The sequence below is a fragment of the Stegostoma tigrinum genome, chromosome 7, assembly GCF_030684315.1.
Source record: "Stegostoma tigrinum isolate sSteTig4 chromosome 7, sSteTig4.hap1, whole genome shotgun sequence".
Taxonomy (NCBI): Eukaryota; Metazoa; Chordata; class Chondrichthyes; order Orectolobiformes; family Stegostomatidae; genus Stegostoma; species Stegostoma tigrinum.
In genome coordinates, this window is record NC_081360.1 from 53,660,786 (window position 1) to 53,686,442 (window position 25,657).

Here is a 25,657-nt window from a genome sequence, read left to right on the forward strand (position 1 = left end):
TCAGTTTTATTGACCCATCCAAGTGTCCTAAAGTGATCAGCTATCTTATATGTGGAACTGTTAAGACATATGTATGCTTGTATAAGGGATTAAATACTTAAAGGAATTTAAGTATTGATAGTGAGAGTTTTTAAAAACTGTTCACTGCGATAGATACTTGGACCTTTATTTTATTTCATCTCATCATGGCTGCTAGGACTGCGCATGGTAGATATTGGGCAAGTTTGTACATAGGATGTAGGGATGATAGGTGCTTGATAAAGGGGCATGGGTAGGCATAGAGGGTATAAGTGGACATGGGGTGAATGGGGGAATAAACGTCAGTATTAAGGGTTTGAGGACCCGTGAGTGTGTTCGAGGAGCATCAGTTAACACAGAAGGTATAAGGGACCATTTGGGGTTCGTAGGACATGGGATGGCATGTGATAGCATTAATGGGGAATTAGGAGTGTGAGAGTGCATAAGGAATGAGGGCTAGAGAAGTTTTTTTTGTTGTTTCTTCTATTGTAACTCTATCCAATGCTCAAAGGTAGGCCTTTTAAACAGACTGCCAAACATCAGGCATCCCATGGGGCACCTTCCAAACTGCTGCTGGCAGTGACAGTCAGCTTCCAATTAAGGAGCCAAACTTGCACTCCTATCTTACAACTCAGTTCAGAAAAATCTACAAAATCCTTGTGACTATCACTTTAGTCCTAGTCGAACCTTGGTTGGGGAGGTAGAATTTTAGTCTGTTTCTCCAGGATTGAGGTACAGATTACTTAGCTTGCAAGCCTCAGTTAAATGCTATCCAATAAATTTCCACCTGCTAGGAAGTGATGAAAAGCCATGAGGCACAGAAACTGCCTGCCGAAAACCAGATGACTGGAGAGTTTGGTAGCCAGGGCTGTCTGACAATGTGTCATAACTGGGAAAGAAAATTGACATGGGAGACGTACGTTTTCTTTCTGGAGTCTGTGAGACCACTTGTCCTTCTCCTGGCCCTAACAAGGGTGATCGTTGATATCTTCTCTTGTGCCCTTTGCAATGGACTTACATACAAATTGTCTCCCCAGTGCACTGCTACCTGGACCAGCCTATCATTCTGTCCTTGCTCCTGAATACTAAAGGGACTGAAGTTCATTTGAGAACTTTGAGACTTTGCCTTTACAGCAATGCTATATTAAGTGAGCTGAACTGCCATGAGCAATTATTATAATTTATAAGACAGAAATTAGTATAGAATAGTAAATGTTTGGTGGTGAATTGTAGATTTTATAAATGGTAATTACTTCAGTGGCTGCCACTTAAAGCCCTGCCGCACATTCACCTTTGGATACAAACTGAGTTAATTCCATGTGCATGCCAATTCTGAATATTCTCCTTCAAATCATAATTTTGGTTCAGTAGATTTTTCAGCCTACTAGAAGCTCCAAAGAATAAAGGCTATTATTACAGCAAATATATGTTAATATTTCTGATATTACTGGTTTTCTTATGCTCTCGCTTCAGTTAAAATGTGTGCCTTTCAGGATAAATGATTTTTTGCGATGATTATTAATTTGTGTGCCAATATTAATGGAAATGACCATTCAGTTCAGTGTTTATTGACTGTTTTTCCAAATGTTTTCATAACTTCAGCCACACCAACACTGCTTTAATCTGCTAATTTTGATGTGTACATTTTGAACAAAGTCACCCATTAATGGAATAATTACAGTTCAGACAGACAAAAATGTAACCAAAGGATACCCTGTTGTCTTGATGAGTGTTGATGTGATCACATGACATGATTTACTATATTTGTAGATACATTAGCGGTCATTTGGCCAATACTTGCATGAAAATTACGGCAGAAGTCAGATGACACCAGTTAAAGTCCAACAGGTTTATGCATAATCACAAACTTTTGGAGCATAGCCCCTTCGCCAGGTGAAGTGAGAAGTACACAGAACATAGAATTTATTGGCAGAGAGATCAATGGGCAGAGAGATCAAAGGATCATACAAGTGGTGTGAATGGAGTGTCGACAGGCCAAATAATAGGTTTCTGCAGCTGATCAAGAGTGTCAGACAATGTGAGTAAAGTAACAGCTAAACAACAAGCCATGGGATGACCTATAATCAGATTAAATGAGGCAGACAGATAATTATAAGAAATTAAAAAATAAACAGGTGCTGGAGACAAACAAAGTGGCTGGAACATCATAATAGGTGTAAGAATCACATGCCGAGAGTCTAGCCAAAGTAATAAGTAATCCAAAACTGCACAAGCTAACTGAGGTAGAGTGATTATAACAATTTATCAAGGTGACAGTGTCAAAACAGGACAGTAAAGAAGATTTTACAGACATAGAACTGCATGGTGGGGTCACATGCAGTGTGACATGAACCCAAGATTACAGTTGAGACTGGCTTCATCCATACGGAACTTGGCTATCAGTTTCTGCTTGGCAATTCATGCATTGTTGTGTATTTCAGAGGCTGCCTTAGAGAACACTTATCTGAAGATCGGAGACTGAATGTCCTTAACTGCTCAGGTGTTCCTCAACTGGGAGGGAACATCCCTGTCTGGTGATTGTAGTACAGTGTCCATTCATCCATTGTTGTAGCATCTGCTTTGTCTCACCAACATACCATGCCTCAGGGCATCCTTGGCTGCAGCATGTGAGATTGACAACGTTTGCTGGGTTGCATGACTATCTGTCCTGTACATCTTGGATGGTGAATGACATGTCTTGCAGAGTCTGCCATGACAGGGTTGTATAATGTTATCCTGAAGGCTGGATAGCTTGCTGCAAATGATGGTCTGGTAAAGATTTCGTGGTTGCTTGAAGGCGAGAAGCGGAGGCGTAGGGATGATCTTGGCAAGATGCTCGTTGTCATCAATGACCTGTTGAAGGCTGTGAAGAACATGGCATAGTTTGACCACTCCAGGGAAATACTGGATGACGAAGGGCACTCTATCGGTCATATCCTGTGTCTGTCTTCTGAGGAGGTCATTACAGTTTTTTTGCTGTGGCATGTCAGAACTGATGATCGATGAGTACATTGAAAGTTCATCAGACCGTCAACATTGACACTACCATCACACATGGAAACATCACCCACCACGTACGTGTGACTCAGCAACATTGTCTATCTCATACGCTGCAGGCAAGGATGCCCTGGGGCATGGTATATTGGTGAGACCAATGCAGATGCTAAAAAAGCAGATAAATGGACTCTGTACAACAATCTCCAGACTGGAATATTCCTTCCCACTGGGGGAACACTTCAGCCGTCAAGGACATTCAGCTTCCGATCTTTCGGTAAGCATCGCCCAAAGTGGCTTTCGAGATACACAACAACGCAGAATTGCCAAGCAAAAACTAATAGCCATGTTCCATTCCCCTGAAGATGGCCTCAGCTGTAATCTTGGGTTCATGTCACACTGCATGTGACCCCACCACACAGTTCCGTGTCTGTAAAATCTTCCTTGCTGTCCTGCTTTGACACTGTCACCTTGATAAATTGTTATGATCTCTCTACCTTAATCAGTTTGTACAGTTTTGGATTACTTATTACTTTGGTTAGTAATCTCGGCGTGTGACTCTTATACCTATCATTTATTCCAGCCACTGGTTTGTCTCCAGCACCTGTTTATTTTTAAATTTTTGTAATTATCTCTCTACCTCATTGAATCGGATTATATATCATCCCTTGGCTTGTTATTCAGCTGCTGACGCTTTACTCGCAGCATCTGACACACTTGGTCATCTGTCACCTGTTGACACTCCACTCACATCATTTGTATGACCCTATGATCTTTCTCCGCACTAATCTCTCTGCCTATAAATTCTAAGTTCTGTGTGTTTCTCTCTCACTTCAACTGATGAAGGTGTAACACTCTGAAAGTTTGTGATTACAAGTAAACCTGTTGGACTGTAATCTGGTGTCATCTGACTTCTAACCTTATCCACACCGGTCTAATGTCAGCACTTCCACATCATGCATTAAAAAAAATTAATTTCTCATTTGGGAAAATCTGTTCATGTAATCATGTTGACAACAATAATTTCTAAACTACAGACAAGCCCTCTTGATTTAACAGCGCAGTCATTTGAATTTATATTTCCCAAACAAAACTAAATGGCAGACAACTTGTTTGGTCCTTTACATTAATGCTGTGGGCTATATCCACATGAATGCTTACTTCAGCTAAGCTGGACTACTTAAAATAAATTGGTTAATGCTTCTGCTTAGGAATAAAAGTTGTTTCTGAAAAATTTATTAAACTTATCATATTTGTATTCCACTTTAATTTGAAAGCTTTAATTGAATTCAGGAAGCTATCAATCAACTGAAATGAGGCAACTTAATTTGCCAGTACTACAGTGATTCCTACAGCAAGGCTTTATCAGAATGAGAAGTGTTAACCCAGTAAATTATTTCTGAAATAATTGTGGGAGGGCTAAATTATACACTTAAAGTATGCATAGGTACAGAGTTTATGTACAAAATATGATGGACTATTTTTGATTAATCAATTGAAGGCTCCAAGGAAGAGGAGGTACCACCATTTTTCACTAGCGTATTGAAGGAATGCAGAGTGAGCGAAGGTCAGGATTTTGTCCTGCAGTGCTCTGTGGATGGCAAACCTCAGCCTCGGATTACCTGGCTTGTGAATGGTAAGAAATCATCTCCAGAAGGGGATTGAGAAGGGGTATATTGTTCAGTCAATGTTCAAGTATTAGTCAGTTAACACCACCCAATCTGCAAAGTGCGCAATTAAAATGTACTTGGGTAGCTTATGATTTCTAAGGTTTGTTGTATAAAGTTGGGAATACATTTCTGTGAATCAATTAAGGCATTAAAATGTGTGCATATGGGTAATATTGTAGAAAAATAATTTGACTTGTGTCAGACTCTATCATAACAAACTGGCAAGTAGTTCTCAATTGATCTCCTAAAATCATATTTGTAGTAATTGGATAACTGCAACATTGCACCAATACTCATTGCATAAAATTACTTCAAAGTTAGCATCAATCAAGCTGCCAAAAATAATTCCAGATGATTAAATATATGGCAGTGTTCTCATGAAATCTGTCAAAATATTAATGGATAATGAGTGTTATAAACCATTTTTCTACCTTTTTGATTGCTGTGGAGCTATTTGTTCTGGCTAATAATAAACTTATTACTCAAAATCTATAATTGGGGCATTAATTGTTACCCCTGGAAAACTTATTGCATTTAGAAAATCAACATATTTGAATAAAATGATTTCTCTACAATGTACTCCTAGATACCAAGTCATGGTTATTTTGTATATGAACCATTCATATGACAAATTAAGAGTTTTGATCAAACCCATATCCTTAAACGGATGAACTATTATTTTTCCTTCCATAGACCAGCTAAGAAATAATTGACGTTACTATTCCTTTTAGATTTAGCTACAATCTTAACATCACAATCTTTAGCTTTGCTTTGAAGTTTTTTATCGGTGTGCCTCAGATTGAAATTTCCATACAGGAAATTCAAGTGGGTAGTTGAATGACTTATTCGACTTTATTTTATGGATTTAAAAATAATGCACAGTATCCTCTGATTTTTAAATCCTTACCTACAAGGGCAGTATCTGTGGATTTTCATAGGCTTTGAAGTTACTGGAGAATTTCATCTGTTCTTAAGGTGCAATTCTAAAACAATGCCAGAAGGTGTCTCCTGACTATTAAGCTATTGGATATTTCTGCTCTTCCAGCACACTAGTCAAAAATTGGCATTTTTAAGTTCAGAATTAAATGTAGCATATAACACCATTAATGCAGCGTTACCCAACAATTATATTTAGGAAAGATCGGTGTTTTTTTTCTGACTTATGATAACAAACCTCAAATTAAATAGGCCATATTCTTCCTAAATTCCCTGTACCATGTATTCAAATTTATGACCATTTTGAATTAATCTTACTTGGTGTTATTTATAGCTAGTCAGGGGATTAACTTTTTAATTAGGGCATTAATATTATCCTATGTTACACAGAATTTATTATTCTATTATTGAAGCACGAGTATGTTTAATTGTGTTTCCCCAAGGCTACCAGATCTCTGTTGCTGTGTCCTCTTGAGGACAATTAGAGGTTAAACATCTTGAGCAAATCATGGAATCAATTAAAGGTCAGAAGAAAGGAGCTGAAATGATGCTGTTGTCTTTTTTAAAATAAATGTGATTCCAGCTTTGAAATAGAAACTCTATTCCTGAAGAAGTATTGTGGATTAGAAATGATTGGAATTCCTTTCTAAGCAGAAATTATTGTGAGGTGCTGAACACAATGTACTTATTTCAGAATTTTTATACAGTTGGATTCTAAAAACTCATACGAGTTGTGTGGCCATGCCAGCTCTCCACATTGCATGATGAAGCTTGTAGCAACCATCCTGTTTAAGTGTAGGAACTATACAGCCTGCCTGGTCAAGTGTGGTAGAGGAAAATCATTTCCTCCGCTAACTGGAAAGGTCTCTTGTGGTTAACAATGTATAGTTTATTACGTGTTAGTAACTAATCTTAGATTACTCTGATATGATTTACAATGTTATAGTAAGTTTGAAATGGCTAGATGTTTAGTTTCACATATTGTGTGGAGCATACAGCACTCTTTGGCATTAGTTCTTTCAAAAATATGTAGATCCGTGCACAACAACTCTCCCCAAGTTCTTTTTTGCTCCATCATTACTCTCGACATTTTACCACAAGCCCATCTCCCAAAGTCACTGATTTTACAATCAAGTAAAACAAAGAATTGCGGATTCCAGAAATCTGAAACAAAAACAGAAATTGCTGGAAAAACTCTTCAGGTATGGCAGCATTGGTGGAGAGAGAGCATAGGAAGATTCTGAAGAAGGGTCACTGGACTCGAAATGTTAACCCTGCTTTCCCTCCACAGATACTGCCAGACCTGCTGAGTTTCTTCAGCAATTTTTGTTTTTGTCTCTGATTCGACAATTCAGTTCATCTGAAGGTTTCTCCTGGAATGCATTCTGTTTGGAGTCAGAAGACTGCTAGTTTGCTGGGTGGGAGACCATTGACTTTGATTCTCTTTCCGACAAATCTGAGGTCTGTGGTTCCCTTACATTGTCCAGTTACACATTGATTCAATCCAATTGACCTGTGATAGACCATTAAACTCATAAAGGGATGAGGTTCCTGTGATTTCTTTGTATGATCGCTTTGGCAAAACAATCAAGATACAATCTCTGATGGTCTGCAAATCCTCGAATGACCGTGCCTTTCACATTCACATCCCTAATCTTAGATGTGACAACCACCTCACATAGTGTTGCCCATTGTATTATATGATCTGTTGTGTACAGTATTCTTCTTCAAGAGTGAGTTAATAGACTTGACCTGTACTTGACTTCCCTTTTTGAGAGTGGCCATGGTGTTCACCTTGTAATATGTTTCAATCCAGAACAGGCACTAAATTAGCAGAAGTACTCATTAACAAACTGTGGCTCATTATCAAACTGTGGCTCATTATCTGAACCAGCACATCAAGGATCCCATGCATTGCAAATATCTCATGTGAGACTCTGATAACAGCATCTGTACCTTTGTTATGAAGCTTCTTAACCTCTATCCATTTGGAGAAATAATCAATGACAATGAGCTTAAACCTTCTATCAAATTTAAATAGAACAGTGGCCATACCTGCCCATAGCCCAGTGTGGAATGTGGTGGTTGTCAACCATTCTTACTGCTCTGGTATGTGGACGGTGCAGGTCTTGCAATTGGTGATGAGATCCTCAAAGTCTTTGGAGATCTCAGGCCATCACACTGCTGACCAAGTGCTCCTGTATAGCATTCCTATGACATCTTCAGAAAAGTAAAGAGTCAGGATAAATTGATCTTTTTCTGGTTGGCAAGCAGTAACCAGTGGGGTCACAGTGTTTGGCCCTTGGGCCCTGACTGTTCACACTCTCTATTCATGACTTGGCTGCATTGTTAAAATGTCCTGTAGCCACACTTGCAGATGACAATAAAATAGTTGGGAAAATAAGTTTCTATTTCTTCATTGAAATGAGCTTATCCATTTTCTTGGAGGAACAGAAAGGCAATTTATCATCGAAATGGAGAGATTCTTCAAAATGCTTCAATGCAAAGGGATGTGGGTGTCCCTATGCATGAATTTCAGAATGCAAGTACAACAAGAAATAAGAAAGGCAAATGGAAATTTGGCATTTTTTGCTAAATAAATAGAATATAAAAGTAGGGAAGTGTTAGTGCAAGTGTACAATGCATTAGTGAGACCAAATCTGGAGTATTGCATACAAGTTTGCTCCTCTTATTTGAAGAGGGATGTATTTGCATTGGAGGCACTTCAGAGGAAGTGCTCCAGATTAATTCCAAAAATAAGGGGTTTGTGGTATGAAGAGAGATTGACAGTTTAGACCTGTACTTACTAGAGTTTAGAAATATTGGGGTTTATAACATGCTAAAGGTGATTGACAAAGTGGATGTAGAAAAGATGTTTCCTCATGTTGGACAATCTACAACGAGAGGTCGTAGAGTGAGATTCCGAAAGTTTGTGTCTTCACATAAACCTGTAGAACTACAACCTGGTGTTGTGTGATTTTTGACCTTCGAAATTTAAAACCGAGATGTACAGACATTAATTCTCTCAAAGGGTCATGAACCTGTGGAATTCACTCCCCCAGGATGTAGTGGGTGCTGAGACATCGAGTACGTTTAAGGAGGAGATAAGCAGAATTTTAATTAGTAAGGGTCTGAAGGATTATGGAGACTTGAAGTCAAAATGAGATCACCCATGATCAAATTAAATGGTGGAGCAGGTTCAAGGGGCTGAATGGCCTACTTCTGACCCTAGTTCATATGTTCTAAAGGGGCAGACCATGATCCTAAAGAGATGGGCTAATTCCCAAGGGGGCAGGTCATTGTGTTAAGCAGACAAGCTGTCATTTTGAAGAGACAGGTTATATAATCTAAAGTTTGTACAGAACACTTAGAAGCCTTTTGGCTAATTGTCCTTGTGCTGGTCATGAATCATTCGTTTATTCTCATCCCATTTTCCAGCACTCAGCCCATGGCCTTATACGCTTTGGTATTTCAGGTGTTAAGCTGAATAGTTCCTCAATGTTTCAAGGGTTTCTAGCCGAATAACCATTTTAGGCAGTGAGATCTACACACCCAGCACCCTTTGGGTGAAAAATATCCTCAAAGCACTCTCTAAACCTTCTGGTTCTTACTAAAAACTATGACTCCTCATTATTGACTCTTCTACTAAAGGGAACAGTATCTCCCTATCTACCCAGTCTATACCCCTCAGACTTTGCGCACCTCAATCAGGTGCCCCCTCAGCTTTTTCTGCTCCAGGGAGAATGGATCCAGCCTGTACGGTCTCTCTCTGTGACTGAAATACTCCGGTCCAAACAACATCCTTTTACCCCCTTTCTGGCACAATCACATCTTCCTTCGATATGGTCAAGTTTGGTGACGGGGCAATGGACAGCAGTCTTTCCTTTTTCCATGTTTGAAATTCTAATCAGGGCACAAATCAACAACATCAGCCATCCAGTCTGACCATGAAACAAGTTGAATCTTTATAGCACCTTTAATTTCATAAAATGTCCTACTGTGTATCAGGCATTACCAAACAAAATTTGGTACTGAGCCATAAGGATACACAAGGGACAATGAGCAAAATGCAGGATTGGAGTTTGGAACCCTCAGCTGTTGCCCAAAGCTTTGAGGCTCCTGCAGCTTGTGCAGCCAAGGAATGCAAGATGAATGAGCAAATGGACCTAGCAATGGGGTATAAGACCCCATTCATGTGCAGACTGTAAGAAGGATTGTTGTGGTAGTATGGGAACAGTGCAGTTGGAAACAAAGGTATTGAACAGGGATGTCTTGCCAGGTTATACAGGGCCTTATCTGAAATATTGTGTGTAGTTTGTTTTTAAGAATTAGAATCCCTACAGTGTGGAAACAGGCCCTTCGGCCCGACAAGTCCCCTCCAAATCTCAGAGCATCCCACCCAGACTCACCCCCTTCTCCACAACCCACCTAATCTACACCTCCCTGAACACTATGGGCAATTTAGCATGGCCAATCCACCTACCCTGCACATCTTTATACTGTGGGAGGAAACCGGAGCACCCGGAGGAAACCCATGCAGACACAGGGAGAACATGCAAACTCCACACAGACAGTTGCCCAAAGCTGTGAGGCAGCAGTGCTAACCATTGCGCCACCATGCTGCCCACGGGGAGACCAAATGCAGACTCAGGGACCTGTCTGTGGAGCATTTGCACTCATCCTGCCTTGACTTACCGAAATACAAAACCTCACATTTATCTAAATTAAACTCCATCTGCCACTCCTCACCCCGTTGGCCAATCTAGTCAAAGTCCTGTTGTACTCTGAGATTATGTTCTTCATTGTCCACTATGCCATCAATTCTGGTGTTATCTACAAACTTACTAACCATGCCTCCTATATTCACATCCAAATTGTTTATATAAATGATGAAAAGCAGTGGGCCCAGCACCAATCTTTGCAGCACACTGCTGGTCACAGAACTCCAGTCCAAAATACAACCCCCCACCACCTCCCCCATCTGCTATCTTCAAGCCAAGTTAGTATCCAACTGGATAGCTCCTCCTGGATTAAATGTGATCTAACCTTGCAAATCAATCTACCGTGCAGAACCTTGTTGAACACTTTACTGAAATCCATAGTGGCAACGTCTACCACACTGCCTTCGTCAATCTTCTAATTTCTTTCAAAAACTCAATCAAGTTAGTGAGACATGATTTCCCACGTACAAAGCCATGTTGACTATCTATAATCAGTCTCTTCCTTTCCAAATATACGTAAATCCTGTCCGTCAAAATGTCACCAACAATTTATCCACCACTGACATCTGGCTCAATTGTCAGTAGTTTCCTGACTTTTCCTTACCACCTTTCTTAAATAATTTCTTTATTCTGGTAATGATTAATCACAATATTGAACTGCAGCACCGACTACAACGTACAATGGAAAGTGAACCATTACATGAGCAAGATTAAGATTATTTCAGTATCAGGTTGCACTGAAAGATGGAATGAAATGTGGAGGTAACAAGGTGCTTGGCAGGAATAGCCAATTAAACCTGCCATGACACTCATGATGCCTGGAATGTGATAACTACACGGTCTCCACCCTGCCTTTAAAGAGAAATGAGAGTGTAGAGACCTGTGTGTGAGCTTGTCCCAATTAATTCTTTTCCCCAGTGACAACTGAGGGGGAGAACAAAATCTCAGCAACTTTTGTCTGTGACTCCTCCAAATAATTAGAAAGTGTCAGTGGTCACATGGATGTTATCATCAGCTACTCGTTGATCCATTTCACTTTCTGTGCTGTGATCATGACCCAGCCTGTTGTGCATACCCTCTTATAAGACCATAACACCATAAGACATAGGAGTGGAAGTAAGGCCATTCAGCCCATCAAGTCCACTCCGCCATTTAAATCATGGCTGATGGGCATTTCAACACCACTTCCCTGCACTCTCCCCGTAGCCCTTGATTCCTTTAGAGATCAAGAATTTGTCAATCTCTGCCTTGAAGGCCTCCAACGTCCCGGCCTCCACTGCACTCTGTGGCAATGAATTCCACAAGCCCACCACTCTCTGGCTGAAGAAATGTCATCTCATTTCAGTTTTAAATTTATCCCCTCTAATTTTAATGCTGTGTCCACGGGTCCCAGTCTCCCCACCTAACGGAAACAACTTCCCCGCGTCCACCCCTTCTAAACCATACATTATCTTGTAAGTTTCTATTAGATCTCCCCTCAACCTTCTAAACTCTAATGAGTACAATCCCAGGATCCTTAGCCGTTCATCATACGTTAAACCTACCATTCCAGGGATCATCCGTGTGAATCTCCGCTGGACATGCTCCAGTGCCAGTATGTCCTTCCTGAGGTGTGTGGCCCAAGTGACCTGAGAGTTGGCACCCTCTGCACCAGGTTGGAAATGTACTCATTTGGCTGGGATTATTTGTTCTCTCAGTCTCCCAAGAAAGTATCTGTAAGGTGGAATTTTAAATTTGTGCAATGCCCACAGTGGCTGAGGGAGGTTCTTGAATTCAAGACTGTAAGCTGCTTCAGGCCTCCCATGGCAACCACTTTCTTTGGTTGAATGCAACTTTCATTCCTGATTGTGACATTACATTGAACATAGAACATAGAACAGTACAGCACAGAACAGGCCCTTCAGCCCACAATGTTGTGCCGACCATTGATCCTCATGTATGCACCCTCAAATTTCTGTGACCATATACATGTCCAGCAGTCTCTTAAATGACCCCAATGACCTTGCTTCCACAACTGCTGCTGGCAACGCATTCCATGCTCTCACAACTCTCTGTGTAAAGAACCCGCCTCTGACACCCCCTCTATATTTTCCTACAACCAGCTTAAAACTATGACCCCTCGTGTTAGCCATTTCTGCCCTGGGAAATAGTCTCTGGCTATCAACTCTATCTATGCCTCTCATTATCTTGTATACCTCAATTAGGTCCCCTCTCCTCCTCCTTTTCTCCAATGAAAAAAGTCCGAGCTCAGTCAACCTCTCTTCATAAGATAAGCCCTCCAGTCCAGGCAGCATCCTGGTAAACCTCCTCTGAACCCTCTCCAAAGCATCCACATCTTTCCTATAATAGGGCGCCCAGAACTGGACGCGGTATTCCAAGTGCGGTCTAACCAAAGTTTTATAGAGCTGCAACAAGATCTCACGACTCTTAAACTCAATCCCCCTGTTAATGAAAGCCAAAACACCATATGCTTTCTTAACAACCCTGTCCACTTGGGTGGTCATTTTAAGGGATCTATGTATCTGCACACCAAGATCCCTCTGTTCCTCCACGCTGCCAAGAATTCTATCCTTAATCCTGTACTCAGCTTTCAAATTCGACCTTCCAAAATGCATCACCTCGCATTTATCCAGGTTGAACTCCATCTGCCACCTCTCAGCCCATCTCTGCATCCTGTCAATGTCCCACTGCAGCCTACAACAGCCCTCTACACTGTCAACGACACCTTCAACCTTTGTGTCATCTGCAAACTTGCTGACCCATCGTTCAATCCCCTCATCCAAGTCATTAAAAAAATTACAAACAGTAGAGGCCCAAGGATAGAGCCCTGTGGAACACCACTCACCACTGACTTCCATTACAGTCGTCCAGAATCTTTGTACTGAATACAGCACCAGGTTCTCCTGGTCAATACTGCTTAGACACATCATCAATAGCATCTAACCTCATTGTGATGAGAGAAATATTTACGTCATCCCCAGCTCTTATTTTATTTGCTTTCAACCAAAACTGAAGCCTTCAGTGGTCATTACCCCTTTTCTTTGTTCAGTTTAAAGACAACACCCACTCACCCACCCCCAACCACGTTCTCAGGCCTACCTTTTGTGCCTTTTATTTCAGTGAGAGACTGTGTGGTCTCACTAAGCTGCAACAAAGTGAACATGACATACAAACTGTGCAAATATTCTCCCCATCAACTGCAGCACTTTCATAACACACATTCTTCACTTGCTAATTTGTCTTCTCGCTCCAAGTTCCTTGCTGTCCTTGAGGATGATGATGCTGTTTTGCCTGGCAGTGCGCAGCCAGCATAAATAATGCTCTTGACTGCAAACAGCAATAGAAACAAAGAAGATAGGAGCATGAGTAGGCCATTCAATCCCTAGAGCTTGCTCCAACACTCATTAGGATCATGGCTGACCATTGAGCTCAATACCCTAATCCCACCCTCCCCCCATATTCCTTGATGCCTTGAGCCACAAGAGCTCTATTTGACCCCTTCTTGAAAGCACATGCTGTTTTGGCCTCAGCCACTTTTTGTGGTAATGAATTCCACAGGCTCACCACACTGAGTGAAGAAATATTTCCTCATCTCAGTCCTAAAATGTTTATCTCTTATCTTTAGGCTATGACCCCTGGTTCTGGACTCCCCCACTATCGGGAACATGCTTCTTGCAAATAATTTGAGTAGTCCTTTTAGAATTTTATTCTTCATCCTTCTAAACTTCACCGAATACAACCCGAACTGCCACATGGCTCCTCATATGTCAGTCCTGCATTCCCAGGAATGAATTTGGTAAACTTTTGCTGCACTCCTTCTAAAGCAAAGACATCCTTCCTCAGATGATGAGACCATTGAAGGCCATTGGCTGGGACTTTGGAGAGTTTAGGCCTTGGATATCATCGGTGCTGCCTCCCTCTCTCATTGAGAATTGGAAAAATTCATCAATTTCGCCTCCGATTTCCACCCTACCCTCACTTTCACCTGGTCTATCTCTGATTCCTCCCTTCCCTTCCCCAACATTTCTGTTTCCATTTCTGGGGATAGACTGGCCACTAGTATCCATTACAAATCCACCAACTCCCACATCTACGTGGACTATACATCCTCACACCCCACTTCCTATAAAGACTCCATCCCATTCTCTCAGTTCCTCCAACTCCGTCGCCTATGTTCAGATGAGGTCAACTTCGACAAGGGAGCCTCCAAAATGTCCACCTTCTTCCTCAGCCAAGGATTCCCCAGCACCGTTGTCAACAGGGCCCTCAATCGGGTCCGACCCATCTCCCGCACTTCTGACCTCATCCCTTCCCTCCCCGCCCGCAACAGCAATAAGGTTCCCCTTATACTCACCTACCATCCCACCAGCATTCACATCCAGAAGATCATCAGATGCTATCTCTGCCACTTCCAGCAAGATTCCACCACCAGACACATACTCCCCTCCCTTCCCTTGTCTGCCTTCTGCAGGGACCATTCCCTCCGGTACACCCTGGGCCATACTTCCTTCATCCCCAACAGCTCCCCACAGCCCTACGGCACCTTCCCCTGTAACCAGCAAAGGTGCAACACCTGCCCATTTACCTCCTCCTCCTCAGTATTCAAGGGCTCAAACATACCTTCCAGTGAAGCAACACTTCACCTACTTCCCAGAATCTGGTCTACTGCATTCGCTGCTCACAATTGGGGAAACAAAGCGTAGACTTGGCGATCACTTCGCAGAACATCCACGTTCTGCTTGCAAAAAAGACCCTGAACTACCTGTTGCCTGCCATTTCAATGCACCACCCTGCTCCCTGGCCAATATCTTTGTGTCTGGCTTGCTACAGTGTTCCAGTGAAGCCCAGTGCAAGCTGGAAGAACAACACCTCAGTTTCCACTTGGAGACCCTACAGCCCTCCGGATTCAATACTGAGTTCAATAATTTTAGGGCCTAAACTCTCCCATGTCCCAGCCCCCCCACCCTACACACCAGTCCTTGTTACCACATAGCCTGCCACTACACACCTGTTGTTAGTCACTAACAGTCCCCATTAACAATTATTCACTCTCCCAGCCTGATTGTTAGCAACTCCTTTGTCTGTCCAACTGTCTTTCTCTCTCTTCAGGCTCTGTCCTATGATTTACTCCCTACCCCACCCAACTCCCTATTTTCTACACATAAACTGACATTTTCCCAGCCACCATCAGTTCTGAGGAAGGGTCACTGGACACGAAATGTTAACTTTGCTCTTTCCTCCATAGATGCTGCCAGACCTGCTGAGCTTTTCCAGCATCTTCGTTTTTGTTGCTTTTACATCATCTGCCCTGACATCTTCTTTCGTGACTCTGTATCCAATTTTGTTTGCCAGTACCAGAGTAAAATGCTCTCCGGCACTTCACATGTTACAGCAGTATAAAAACAAGTTGTTGTTTTATGAAGCATTGAGTTGTGAGACTTGAACTGAAGATTTCCGTCAGTTGGAGCCTGCAGTCAAATTCTTGTAAAGTCTGAAAAAGGGAAAGGCAGGTTCCAGTATGTTTCTTTTTGGCTCAGTCCACGCAGCTGGAAAGTGCTGTACTTGGAATTTGATTCAAGTGAGATAAAGCTTTTGATGTTCATTTAGCTGTCTGAACTTGACTCCAACTACTGAATAATTGATTACAACTATAGTCAATGTAAAAAAAAATTGCTCAATCATAAAGGAACAAGAAGGGCTGGGTGTCAAGAAATCTAAATTTTTGAAGCTGGTAGGACAAGTTGATGCAGAAAAATGAAATCCTGGCGTTAGAGTTTGAGGCATAGTGCACAGAAGCAAGGAAGTTACGGAAAAACTTGATAAATAATTGATTCGGCCTCAGTTAGAGAGTTTTCTCCAATTCCAGGCACTATGCTGTAGAAAAGTTATCAATGCCTTGGAAGGAATGCAGAAGAGATTGACTGGAATCTGAACCTGAATCAGGGATTCTTATTTTATCAAGAGATTAGAGAAAATGGGATATAAACAGAAAGTACTGGAGAAAATCAGCAGGTCTGGCAGCATCTATGGAAAGACAGAGAGAAACTGGGGTTGTGTCCCAGGGAGCAGATTTAATAGGGCTGTTTGGAATGATTTAAGGGTATTTTATAGTGTATATATTCTATTACGTCTAACTGGCTGACCTCATTGCAGTCATTACATCCCTCCCCCTCTGTGTCCAAGGACATAGACTACTTCTTTTCTTGCCCATTCTCCTGAGCACCAGGTCAAGTTCCTCTATCACTGCCTCTGATGCAGGTAGTGTGTAACCCACAGTAGCTCGCCTCTTGTGCTCGGAATATCTTGGAAGAAATTCAACTTCTTCAGATGACAAACATGTCAAGGTGGCGACATTTGCTGTGTCCATCTCCGATTCCAAGGTATCTTCAACGCTCGAAGGAGAGAGAAAGAATCCATGGGTTACCGAACAGTTAGAAATGCTGTCGAGGAGCCGAGCATGTTTTATTCCCACACGGTGTGCAAATTTGCAGCTTTCATATGGGTTATGTGCTTGTTCAGGACCGTTGCACTAACCCAAACATTTTACATCGCTGCGCCTGCCTTCGCTTTGACCATGCCTCAAAGTCGTGCAGGGCCATTCCCATGGCTCCTACACTAAACTTCACCCCTGAACTGTCTCTCTTGCTTAGCGAAGTCTTGTGTCTGGCATCGACGTTCCTGATGCCGTTTCACTCTCCCCCACTGGGACTGGGAAGCTCAGATTTAATCTGGTGTGGAATCTTCTCCACATTAGCAACACTGCTAGGGCTATTGTTGTAGTTGCTTGAGGGGTGGTACTATAATTAAATAGGGGCCATGACAGTTTAGTATCTAGTGAAGCTGTTGGCTGTCTCTTTAAACCTGCCTTCAAAGTTTGGACTGCTCTTTCTGCCAGACAATTGGATGATGAATGATATGGAGCTGTCCCTATATATTGAATGCCATTTGACTTTAGGAGACACTCAAATTTCCTGCTGGTAAACAATGGCCCATTATCTGTGACCAACACTTCCAGTGTCCATGTATTGCAAAAGGTGCTCACAGTCTTTTTACTGACAGTAATTTTTGTCCTTGTTCACACTCTGATGTGGCTACGTTGGTGGCCAATCCAGGCCAATAGGCATATTTCTCACGAACGTCTTCATTTTGGAAACCCCTGGATGACACTGGTGGAGTTCAGCCTGACCTTTGCTCAGGCCAGTCACTCCTGTTCTCCATAATAATATGCCAACCTCTACATGTGATGTGGTCTGTCGGGTCCAAAAAGGCTTCACATCTATTTGTGACTGCTCTTTCATTTCCCCCATAGCCACCAGTCTGATATTGTCAGCTGTGACTGGAAGTGCGCCCCGAAAATTTAAAACCGTTACGGACTCTACCAATGGTGATACCACCAGTGATGTATCTGCAAGTGGGAGACGGCTCAATGCATTGCATTTGCTACTTGGCCTCCTGGATGGCGTTCCAACTTGTAATTAAAATGCACTTAGTATTAGAGTCCACCGCTGAGTTCAGCCTGAAGCTATGGGCTGCTGTGCCTTGTTCTCTTTATGTAGACCTGGCAGGGGTTTGTGGTCCATTATTATTACAAATTTACTTCTGTAAGGATATTGGTAAAATTTTCCCCTTCCTGTCTGGGTATGCTTATGCTCTGCATTAGCTAAAGTCCCAGATGCGTACACAATTGGACATTCTTCTCGATTGGGCCACTTACAAACTAATACTACTCCAATGCTGTATGCGGAGGCATTGCATCTTAATCCCAGATACCACCTGGGATCATAGTATGCCAACTACTTTGAGGATGATAGTTGTTTCTTCACTTCCCTGAAAGCTATGTCTTGGCTATGCGACCATTTCCAAGGCTGACCTTTTTTCAAATGTTGATGCATCGGTGTCAGGATGGAGGCCAGGTTATATGTGAACTTTCAGTAGTGATTCACCAGACCAAAGAAAGACCTAATCTCCAGTACAACCATGGGTGCCAGGTACCTTTGATCACCCTCATTTTATATTCCAACTGGTGCAACCCGGTCCTGATAACTCTTTGGTCCAAGTAGGTCACTGGGGTGCCTAGAACACACATTTTCCTTTCTAAGGTATACACCTGCCTGGGAGAAACATCTAAGGATTATGTCCAAGTTCTTCAAGTGCTCCTTATTGGTCTTTCCTGTTATTAGCGCATCATCTGGATAAATGGCGACCTGGGGTAGGCCTTGTAAAATGTTGTCTATCATCCACTAGAAAATTGCACAGGTTGACAGTACCCCAAATGGCAGCCTCATATATTGGTACAAAGCTTTATGGGTATTAATTGTAACAAACATGAGTATTATGTCTCATTTTAAGGGTTACCTTTGGCAAGGTACATTGGAAGCTACCATTGAATAATGAACCTGTCACTAATAAAGGATAACACAGTGTGGAGCTGGAGGAACGCACCAGGCCAGGCAGCAACAGAGGAGCAGGAAAGCTGACGTTTTGGCTCAGGACCCGACCTGAAATGTCTGAAGAAGGTCCCAATCCGAAATGTCAACTTTCCTGCTCCTCTGATGCTGCCTGGCCTGCTGCGTTCCTCCAGCTCCACAGTGTATTGACTCTGGCTCCAGCATCGGCACTTCTTACTATCTCTGAATAATAAAGGGATGTTCTTGAAAAACAATAGATGTGAGATGCTTCAAAAGAACATAGCTACAGGTATTTGCAAAATCAACAAAAGAGAAATTAGAAATACTAAACTAACAGTTTAAGTTCCATGTAGGAATGTTGTCTAAGAGGTGGCAAGCACACCTGAAGGCAGCAGCATTAGGGCCAAGATGGTTTTAAAGGTCATTGGTGGGAGAGGGCAGGAGAAATGGTGGTCTGAGCACTACAGTGGGGGAAAATGATGGCAAAACCAAGGTTTCCTTGAGGAACCATTGGAATACACATGCTCCTACTATCGTACAAAGAAAGTTTTTTGTTAATAAAAAGTGTTTTTCTGGGTTTTTGTGCATTTGTCTTGTACCATGCCCAGTTCACCGATTTACCCCAGTGCTTGATGATCTTCATTTGCTCACAGTATGTCAATGGGTCAATTTCAAAAATCTCATACTATTTTCAAATCCCTCCATGGCCTCACAAGTCACTTTCTCCGTAACTCCTTTCTGCCCTATAAGCCTCTGAAGTGTCAATGCTCCTTCAATTCTTCTCTCTTCAATTATAATAGTGCCAGTATTAGTGGTTGGCCCTTCAACTGCCTTTGGTGTTCCAGTGTTGAACCTCTTCATTTCATCACGTTTTTCCCCTTACTGACTCTCCTTAAAGCCTACCTTTTGACCACCCACCCTAATATCTCTGATTGGCTTATTGTCAAATTTTGTGTGATATGGTCCTTACAAGAGCCTTGGGATACTACATTGCCTTAAAGGTCCCAAGTAAATACAAGTTTGTTGTTATATCTACAACTAACATTTTCTCTCCAGTTTCTAGTTATGTCCAAAGATGATCAAATCCTTATCTACATGTTCGTGAGAAGAAGCCAGACAGTTTTAGGTTGGTGTCCTCACAGTTTAAAATTTAAGGTATTCAGCATGGTGGGAAACCAATTGATGCGGACTTCCTCCCTTCGATTTTAATTGACCCCATTGAGTTTCTACTGAATAAGTGATGGGGATGTTAAAATTCAGTCCACAAATTTTGTCGAGAGAGGAGAGAATGTTAGTTGAAGAATCAGATTATACTGAGGCAAGTCAAATGATAAAGGTGATCAAAAAGCAAATAGAAAGCGAGCATATGCCATATAAATCATATGAGGATACATCTTTTCCAAATCTATAACAGCAAAAACAGCAAGTTAAAATCTAAAATCCTTATTTATTTGCCATGTAGGTGAACTAGAGACAGTCAGTGTGTGAAATGACAACTTGGTAGTTTTTGTTGGGACATTGCCTAAATTACATCCTTTATTATCAAACATGCATTGTCTATTTTTTAGCATTTTACACCAGTGGAAGATGTATAGATAGGGCTAGCAATCAATATATCCTTTAGGACAACACTCTTCTATTGCTGGAATTGAATATTTTCATTACCAAGTATTATCAGTGGCAAGATAAAATGTATAAGGTGATTTATATAGTCAAATAAGTTGAAATACAGAAAGAAAAGATAAAAGTAGTCTGTAATAATAGTTGTTCAGGTCGCACATGGAAGAATGCAAATAGTTCTGGCTCTTGTGAAATAGGAGTGCATACAGGCTCCATGATTTTATTTTAACATCTATTTCACATATCAATTTGTATGTGAAGAAGTGTTCCCTGATATTTTCATCCGAAATATACCTTTCTTACGACCTCGAACAAAAAAAAACTTTCAAATAATACAGAACTGTCTGTCTCACCTGATATTCTTCAAAATAAAGCTCCAGTTCATCCAATATGATCATTTCCTATTATCATTATTACTATTTTTAAATTTCATTTTCCCTCTGCGGAATTGAGTAGGCTGAGATAATATTCAGGGTTTACCTTCTCCATGCCATTTTGCTATCTTAAGTACCTCAGTAATAGCATTCAAATTTGACATTCTAACTTTCTCTAGCCTTTCATAATTCAGAATGGTATGGCATATTAAACAGTTAGCTTAGTAAAGGAATGCAGGAAATCCAAGGGAATGTAATTCAAGGAAAAGAGATGGATGCGAGCAGTCATTGAGATAATACTGGAGTGGTTTTTGTGGGATCTCCAAAATTTGGTTATTAAATGTGAAGAAATTCCTCGTAAAATTTTAATGAAATCTCGCTTCCCCCCCACTGCATCCCAAAACCAGCCTAGCTCGAACCCGCTTCCCTAACCCGTTCTTTCTCTTACCTATCCCCTCCTCCCACCTCAAGCTGCACCTCCATTTCCTAACTATTAGCCTTATCCCACCCCCTTGACCTGTCCGTCCTCCCGGACTGACCTATCCCCTCCCTACCTCCCCACCTATACTCACCTCCAGGCTCCATCCCGCCCCTTCAACTTGTCTGTCTCCTCTCCACCTATCTTCTCCTTTATCCACCTTCGATCCGCCTCCCCCTCTCTCCCTATTTATTTCAGAACCCTCTCCCCCCTCCCCCTTTTCTGATGAAAGGTCTTGGCCCAAAACATCAGCTTTTGTGCTCCTAAGGTGCTGCTTGGCCTGCTGTGTTCATCCAGCTCCACACTTTGTTATCTGGTATTCCTGGTCACGTTAGTTTGAGATTGAATTTCTCAATCAACCATTTTGTCTCCTTTTTCCTTCCCCCCTCCCCCACATTGATTCATGGGATGAAATGCAAGGTCAAAATTTATTGACCATCCCTAATTGCCCATAGTTAAACATCAACTGTATTGCTGAGGTTCTGGTGTCACATGTAGGCTACAGCAAGTAAGGATGGCAGTTTTTGACACTGGTTTCATGACAGTCTTAATTTCTGCTACGGCAGGATTCGAACCCAGATGCCCGGCACATTATGTGGGCCTCTGGGTTAACAGTCCAGCAATAATACCACTCGCCTGGTGCCTTCCCATATGTTCTGGCTATGTTGCTCAGCATTTTATTTGTTTTGCCTTTTAAAATGGTGTTTCAGTAGGGATTATAAAAGAGTTGGCACTTTCATAAACAGTGAAACAACAGGACAAAAGGGCAGAGGATAAAGATTGTGAAAGGCTAATTTAAATCAGATGTCAGGAAGCATTTCCATATTGGGGGAGTGTGATCAGAAGCTGCAGTTGGTTGCCAAAAAGGATTTCTGAGGCCAACACATTGAAGTCATTTAATGTACAGATACTGTAACAGGAAACTCGCACATATAATACTCTCAAAGGGAGAGCAAAAGCCTGTCCTGTATATTTTGGGACTTGAACAATTAACAGCTGATTTTCACCCCGCAGTTTCAAGGCAACGATGGACTAAATATTGCATGTTGGTGTTTACTTTCAGCATTCTCTTCACATTTCAATCCGTAATGTATACATTATTGGATTCTAGAAAAAAAGTCTGGATGACAAGTCTCCAGCTTCACTTCAGTTAGCACCTTAAGGAGACAAGGGAAGAAACCTAGGAGAAAATTTTGAAAAATATAAAAGCCCTGATATTGAATCTGAACCAAAGTGGGGGAGGTACACGTCAATGTTATCTCCTGCAACTCATTTCCATTTAGCAAATGGGCCTCCCTCCCAACTGTGTCAGGAGTCAGGAAGATCACCAGCAGCATGCGTGGAGTTTCTGAAGCAACTCTCCTTAAAGTGACAGTGCACTTCTAAATGTAAGGTTGAAAATGCTTGCTTGGATTTTGCCTTTCCAAGCCATGGAAGACGTTTAGACAGCAATGAGTCACAGACTGTTCCCAGGTTTTTTCTGAAGAAAAAACTTTTCTTGCTCCTGTGATGCTGCCTGGCCTGCTGTGTTTCTCCAGGCCCATACTGTAATATCTCTGACTCCAGCATTGGCAGTTCTTGCTATCTCCAGATTTTTTGATGTTGCCCTGGAGACTGTATTGGAGGAGTGTGCACAAGGCAAGGAACTTTATTCCTGAGCTGCAGCAGGAGCATAATCATGACTATCGTGAAGCAGACCACCAATAGAGGTGCCTGAGGGATTTGTATCATGAGCTTCATGTCCAGGATCTGGCCTCAATGTGCAAGAAGATACATTGATCTCAACATCAGCAAGTATAACCTCAACCCTGTACCTGTCTCAATAGCAGCTGGCAGCACATCTTTCAGTCCTCCTATATCACACTCCACCATTCTCTGACCTCCTTCATATCCTTTAGCTTAAGCTCACCAGGGAACGTTGCCATGTCTCTCTTTCGGTTCCAAACAAACTTTCCTTACTTTCCTATCTGCACACCAGGCACAACACAGACTCACTCTCGAAGTACTGCTTCTATAAATACTAGTCCCTCGTAATGCTTGTTCTTCATATTCTGTGCACTTGCCTTCAAGTTCATTACCTCCCCATCCAGAATCCACCTTGATTTTTTTGCATCTCTCAATATGTGCATGAAATGCACAAGCCTGGTACATTTCCATTTCCCTTTACAACGGAAATTCATTAACTCTTGCCCTCTATTCATGGAGGAAACCACACAAAACTCAAGGAAGATGACCAAGACTGCAGGAAGGAAGCAGTGTCATCATCATGGCTGTCACCCAAGTAAAGCAAGAAGACTTGCAAACCAGCAACCAGTCAGAAAAATGAACATTGCAAAGTACAAACGAAAGAGTACGGAACCAAGTATCAGTATATTACTTGCGATCCATAACTCACCTCAGCAAATTTCAGACAAGCTCAACATTTTCACCTGGATTATCAAAACTATCATCTCTATTTGATCAGCTTCTATCTGCTGTTCTCACTCTTGGCTTTTTTTCCCCTCTTGCTTCTAGGACATTCTCAGCAGAAAGAGACTGTTGTAGAAACATCCTTAAGGAGGACAATCCTTGTGATGATATATCAATAGGCTCACTATTCTTCCTTCCACTAGCCCAGGAACAGTGGTTTTCCATCATTTACTGAAGCCACTATAAGATCAAGCACCTGATTTGAATAGAGTTCATAAATCTTTCTTTAGGAGTAAATACAATGGTTGATCAGCACATATACAGTGAAAACTGCAAATGACAGCCAATGGGCAATGGTCAACAGGCATGAGATTGAATTTTATTCACAAAATTGACTCATACATAGAGCACAAAGTGGCTTCCAAGCTGCAATCAATTTAGCCAGATCCAACAGGAGCAGATGAGGGACCAGAGAAGTCTCCACATCCGTTGGTCTTATGTTGAAGATTGTCCAGACCAAAATATGAGCCGGTTGGCCAGGAAAACACGTCAGTAGCATCAACAGCACTTTGCAAGTGTGGATGACATACTAATAGATGACAAATGACTGGTCACTCCATCTTCACTTTGGAACGATGTCCTAGGGAAGCTGCACCAGGAAACACCAAAATGTGGAGCTGGAGCTCAGTTGGTGAGTATTCCCTGAGGATATTAACAATCTCATCACAAATTGCAAACTTATACAATACAGAGATCAATGATAGCTGTTGTTACCCAACACATTCCCAACCAGACCACGGGAACATGTGGCCACAGATCTATTCATATTATCAGTCTCATTGTCATTGAGTACTTCATCCAATGATTGAAAGTTAAGAATTTCACACCATGAATATAGATGTGGTTATATAAGACCTACCTGAGTAACAGCATAGTAAATATGATGTAGTCATTTTAGACAATGAGCCATCAGTTCTAGATTTGAATGTGTTGACATGCACACATGTGAATGGGAAGGCTGAGCATAGCATCTGCACAGTTAATTCTCCCTTAAAAAAGAATATTTATTTCTATTTTGGTGCTGCCAAATTATGGATCTACCCCATTCTGTTGTGGTCAAGCATCATCAGGTTGGTGTTGGGCAGGAAATTGAAGATTCAGCTCCTTATCCTACTGAGGAGGTTACTTTTACATTTACATCTACAGGACTATCTGGACATCTAATAAGGAGCAGTGTTACAGTGCACAACAGGACACACACAACAGGCATTACCTTGAAAGGTGGGTGGTACAATTAAGATAGGTCCAATTGGAGTACAGATTATGGATTTCACCTGTGCAAGGTGCTGTTGAGACAAATCTGGAAAACTGTGAGCAGTTTCGAGCCCCTGATTTATGGAAAGATATTATTTCATTGGAGGCAGTTCACAACAGATTCAAAAAGGATGATCCCTGGTATGGAGGGATTGTCTCATGAGCTAAAGCTAAACAGGTTGGGACTGAACTCACTGAAATTTAGACAGATGAGAAGTGATGTTATGCTAATATAAAGGATTCTTAAAGGGCTTGACAAGGAAAAAGCTGAGAGAATGTTTCCCCTCATGGGACAGTCTAGCACCAGAGGGCATAGTCTCAGAATAAAGGGGCATCAGTTTAAGACGGAGATGAGGAGGAATATCTTCTCTTAGGGTTGTGAGTCTTTAGAACTCGTTGCCAGAGAGAGCTGTGGGGCAGAGGCTTTGTGTGCATTTAATGTACAGCATGGAAACAGACTCTTCGGTCCAACTTGTCCATGCTGACCAGATATGCTAAATTAATCTAATCCCATTTGCCAGCATTTGGCTCATGTCCCTCTAAACCCTTCCTATTCTTGTACCCATCCAGATGCCTTTTACCAGGCGTCCAACACTTCGTCTGGCACGCACGACCGTATGTGTGAAAAAAATTGCCCCCTAGGTCCCTTTTAAGTCTTTCTCCTCCCAGCTTAAACCTATGCCCTCTAGTTTTGGATTCCCTTATCTGGGGGAAA

General features: G+C 41.8%; 1 protein-coding gene across 4 annotated transcripts in view; it reads left to right on the forward strand.

The window, feature by feature from the left end:
• Positions 1 to 25,657, forward strand: part of LOC125454051 (myosin light chain kinase, smooth muscle-like) — a 399,944-nt gene that overhangs the window by 188,191 nt on the left and 186,096 nt on the right. For all 4 annotated transcript variants that reach the window (XM_059647275.1, XM_048534324.2, XM_048534323.2 and 1 more), the window contains one exon: positions 4,514 to 4,648. In XM_059647275.1, coding sequence (XP_059503258.1) covers positions 4,514 to 4,648 — 135 coding nt within the window. The remainder of the gene's footprint in view (positions 1 to 4,513; positions 4,649 to 25,657) is intronic.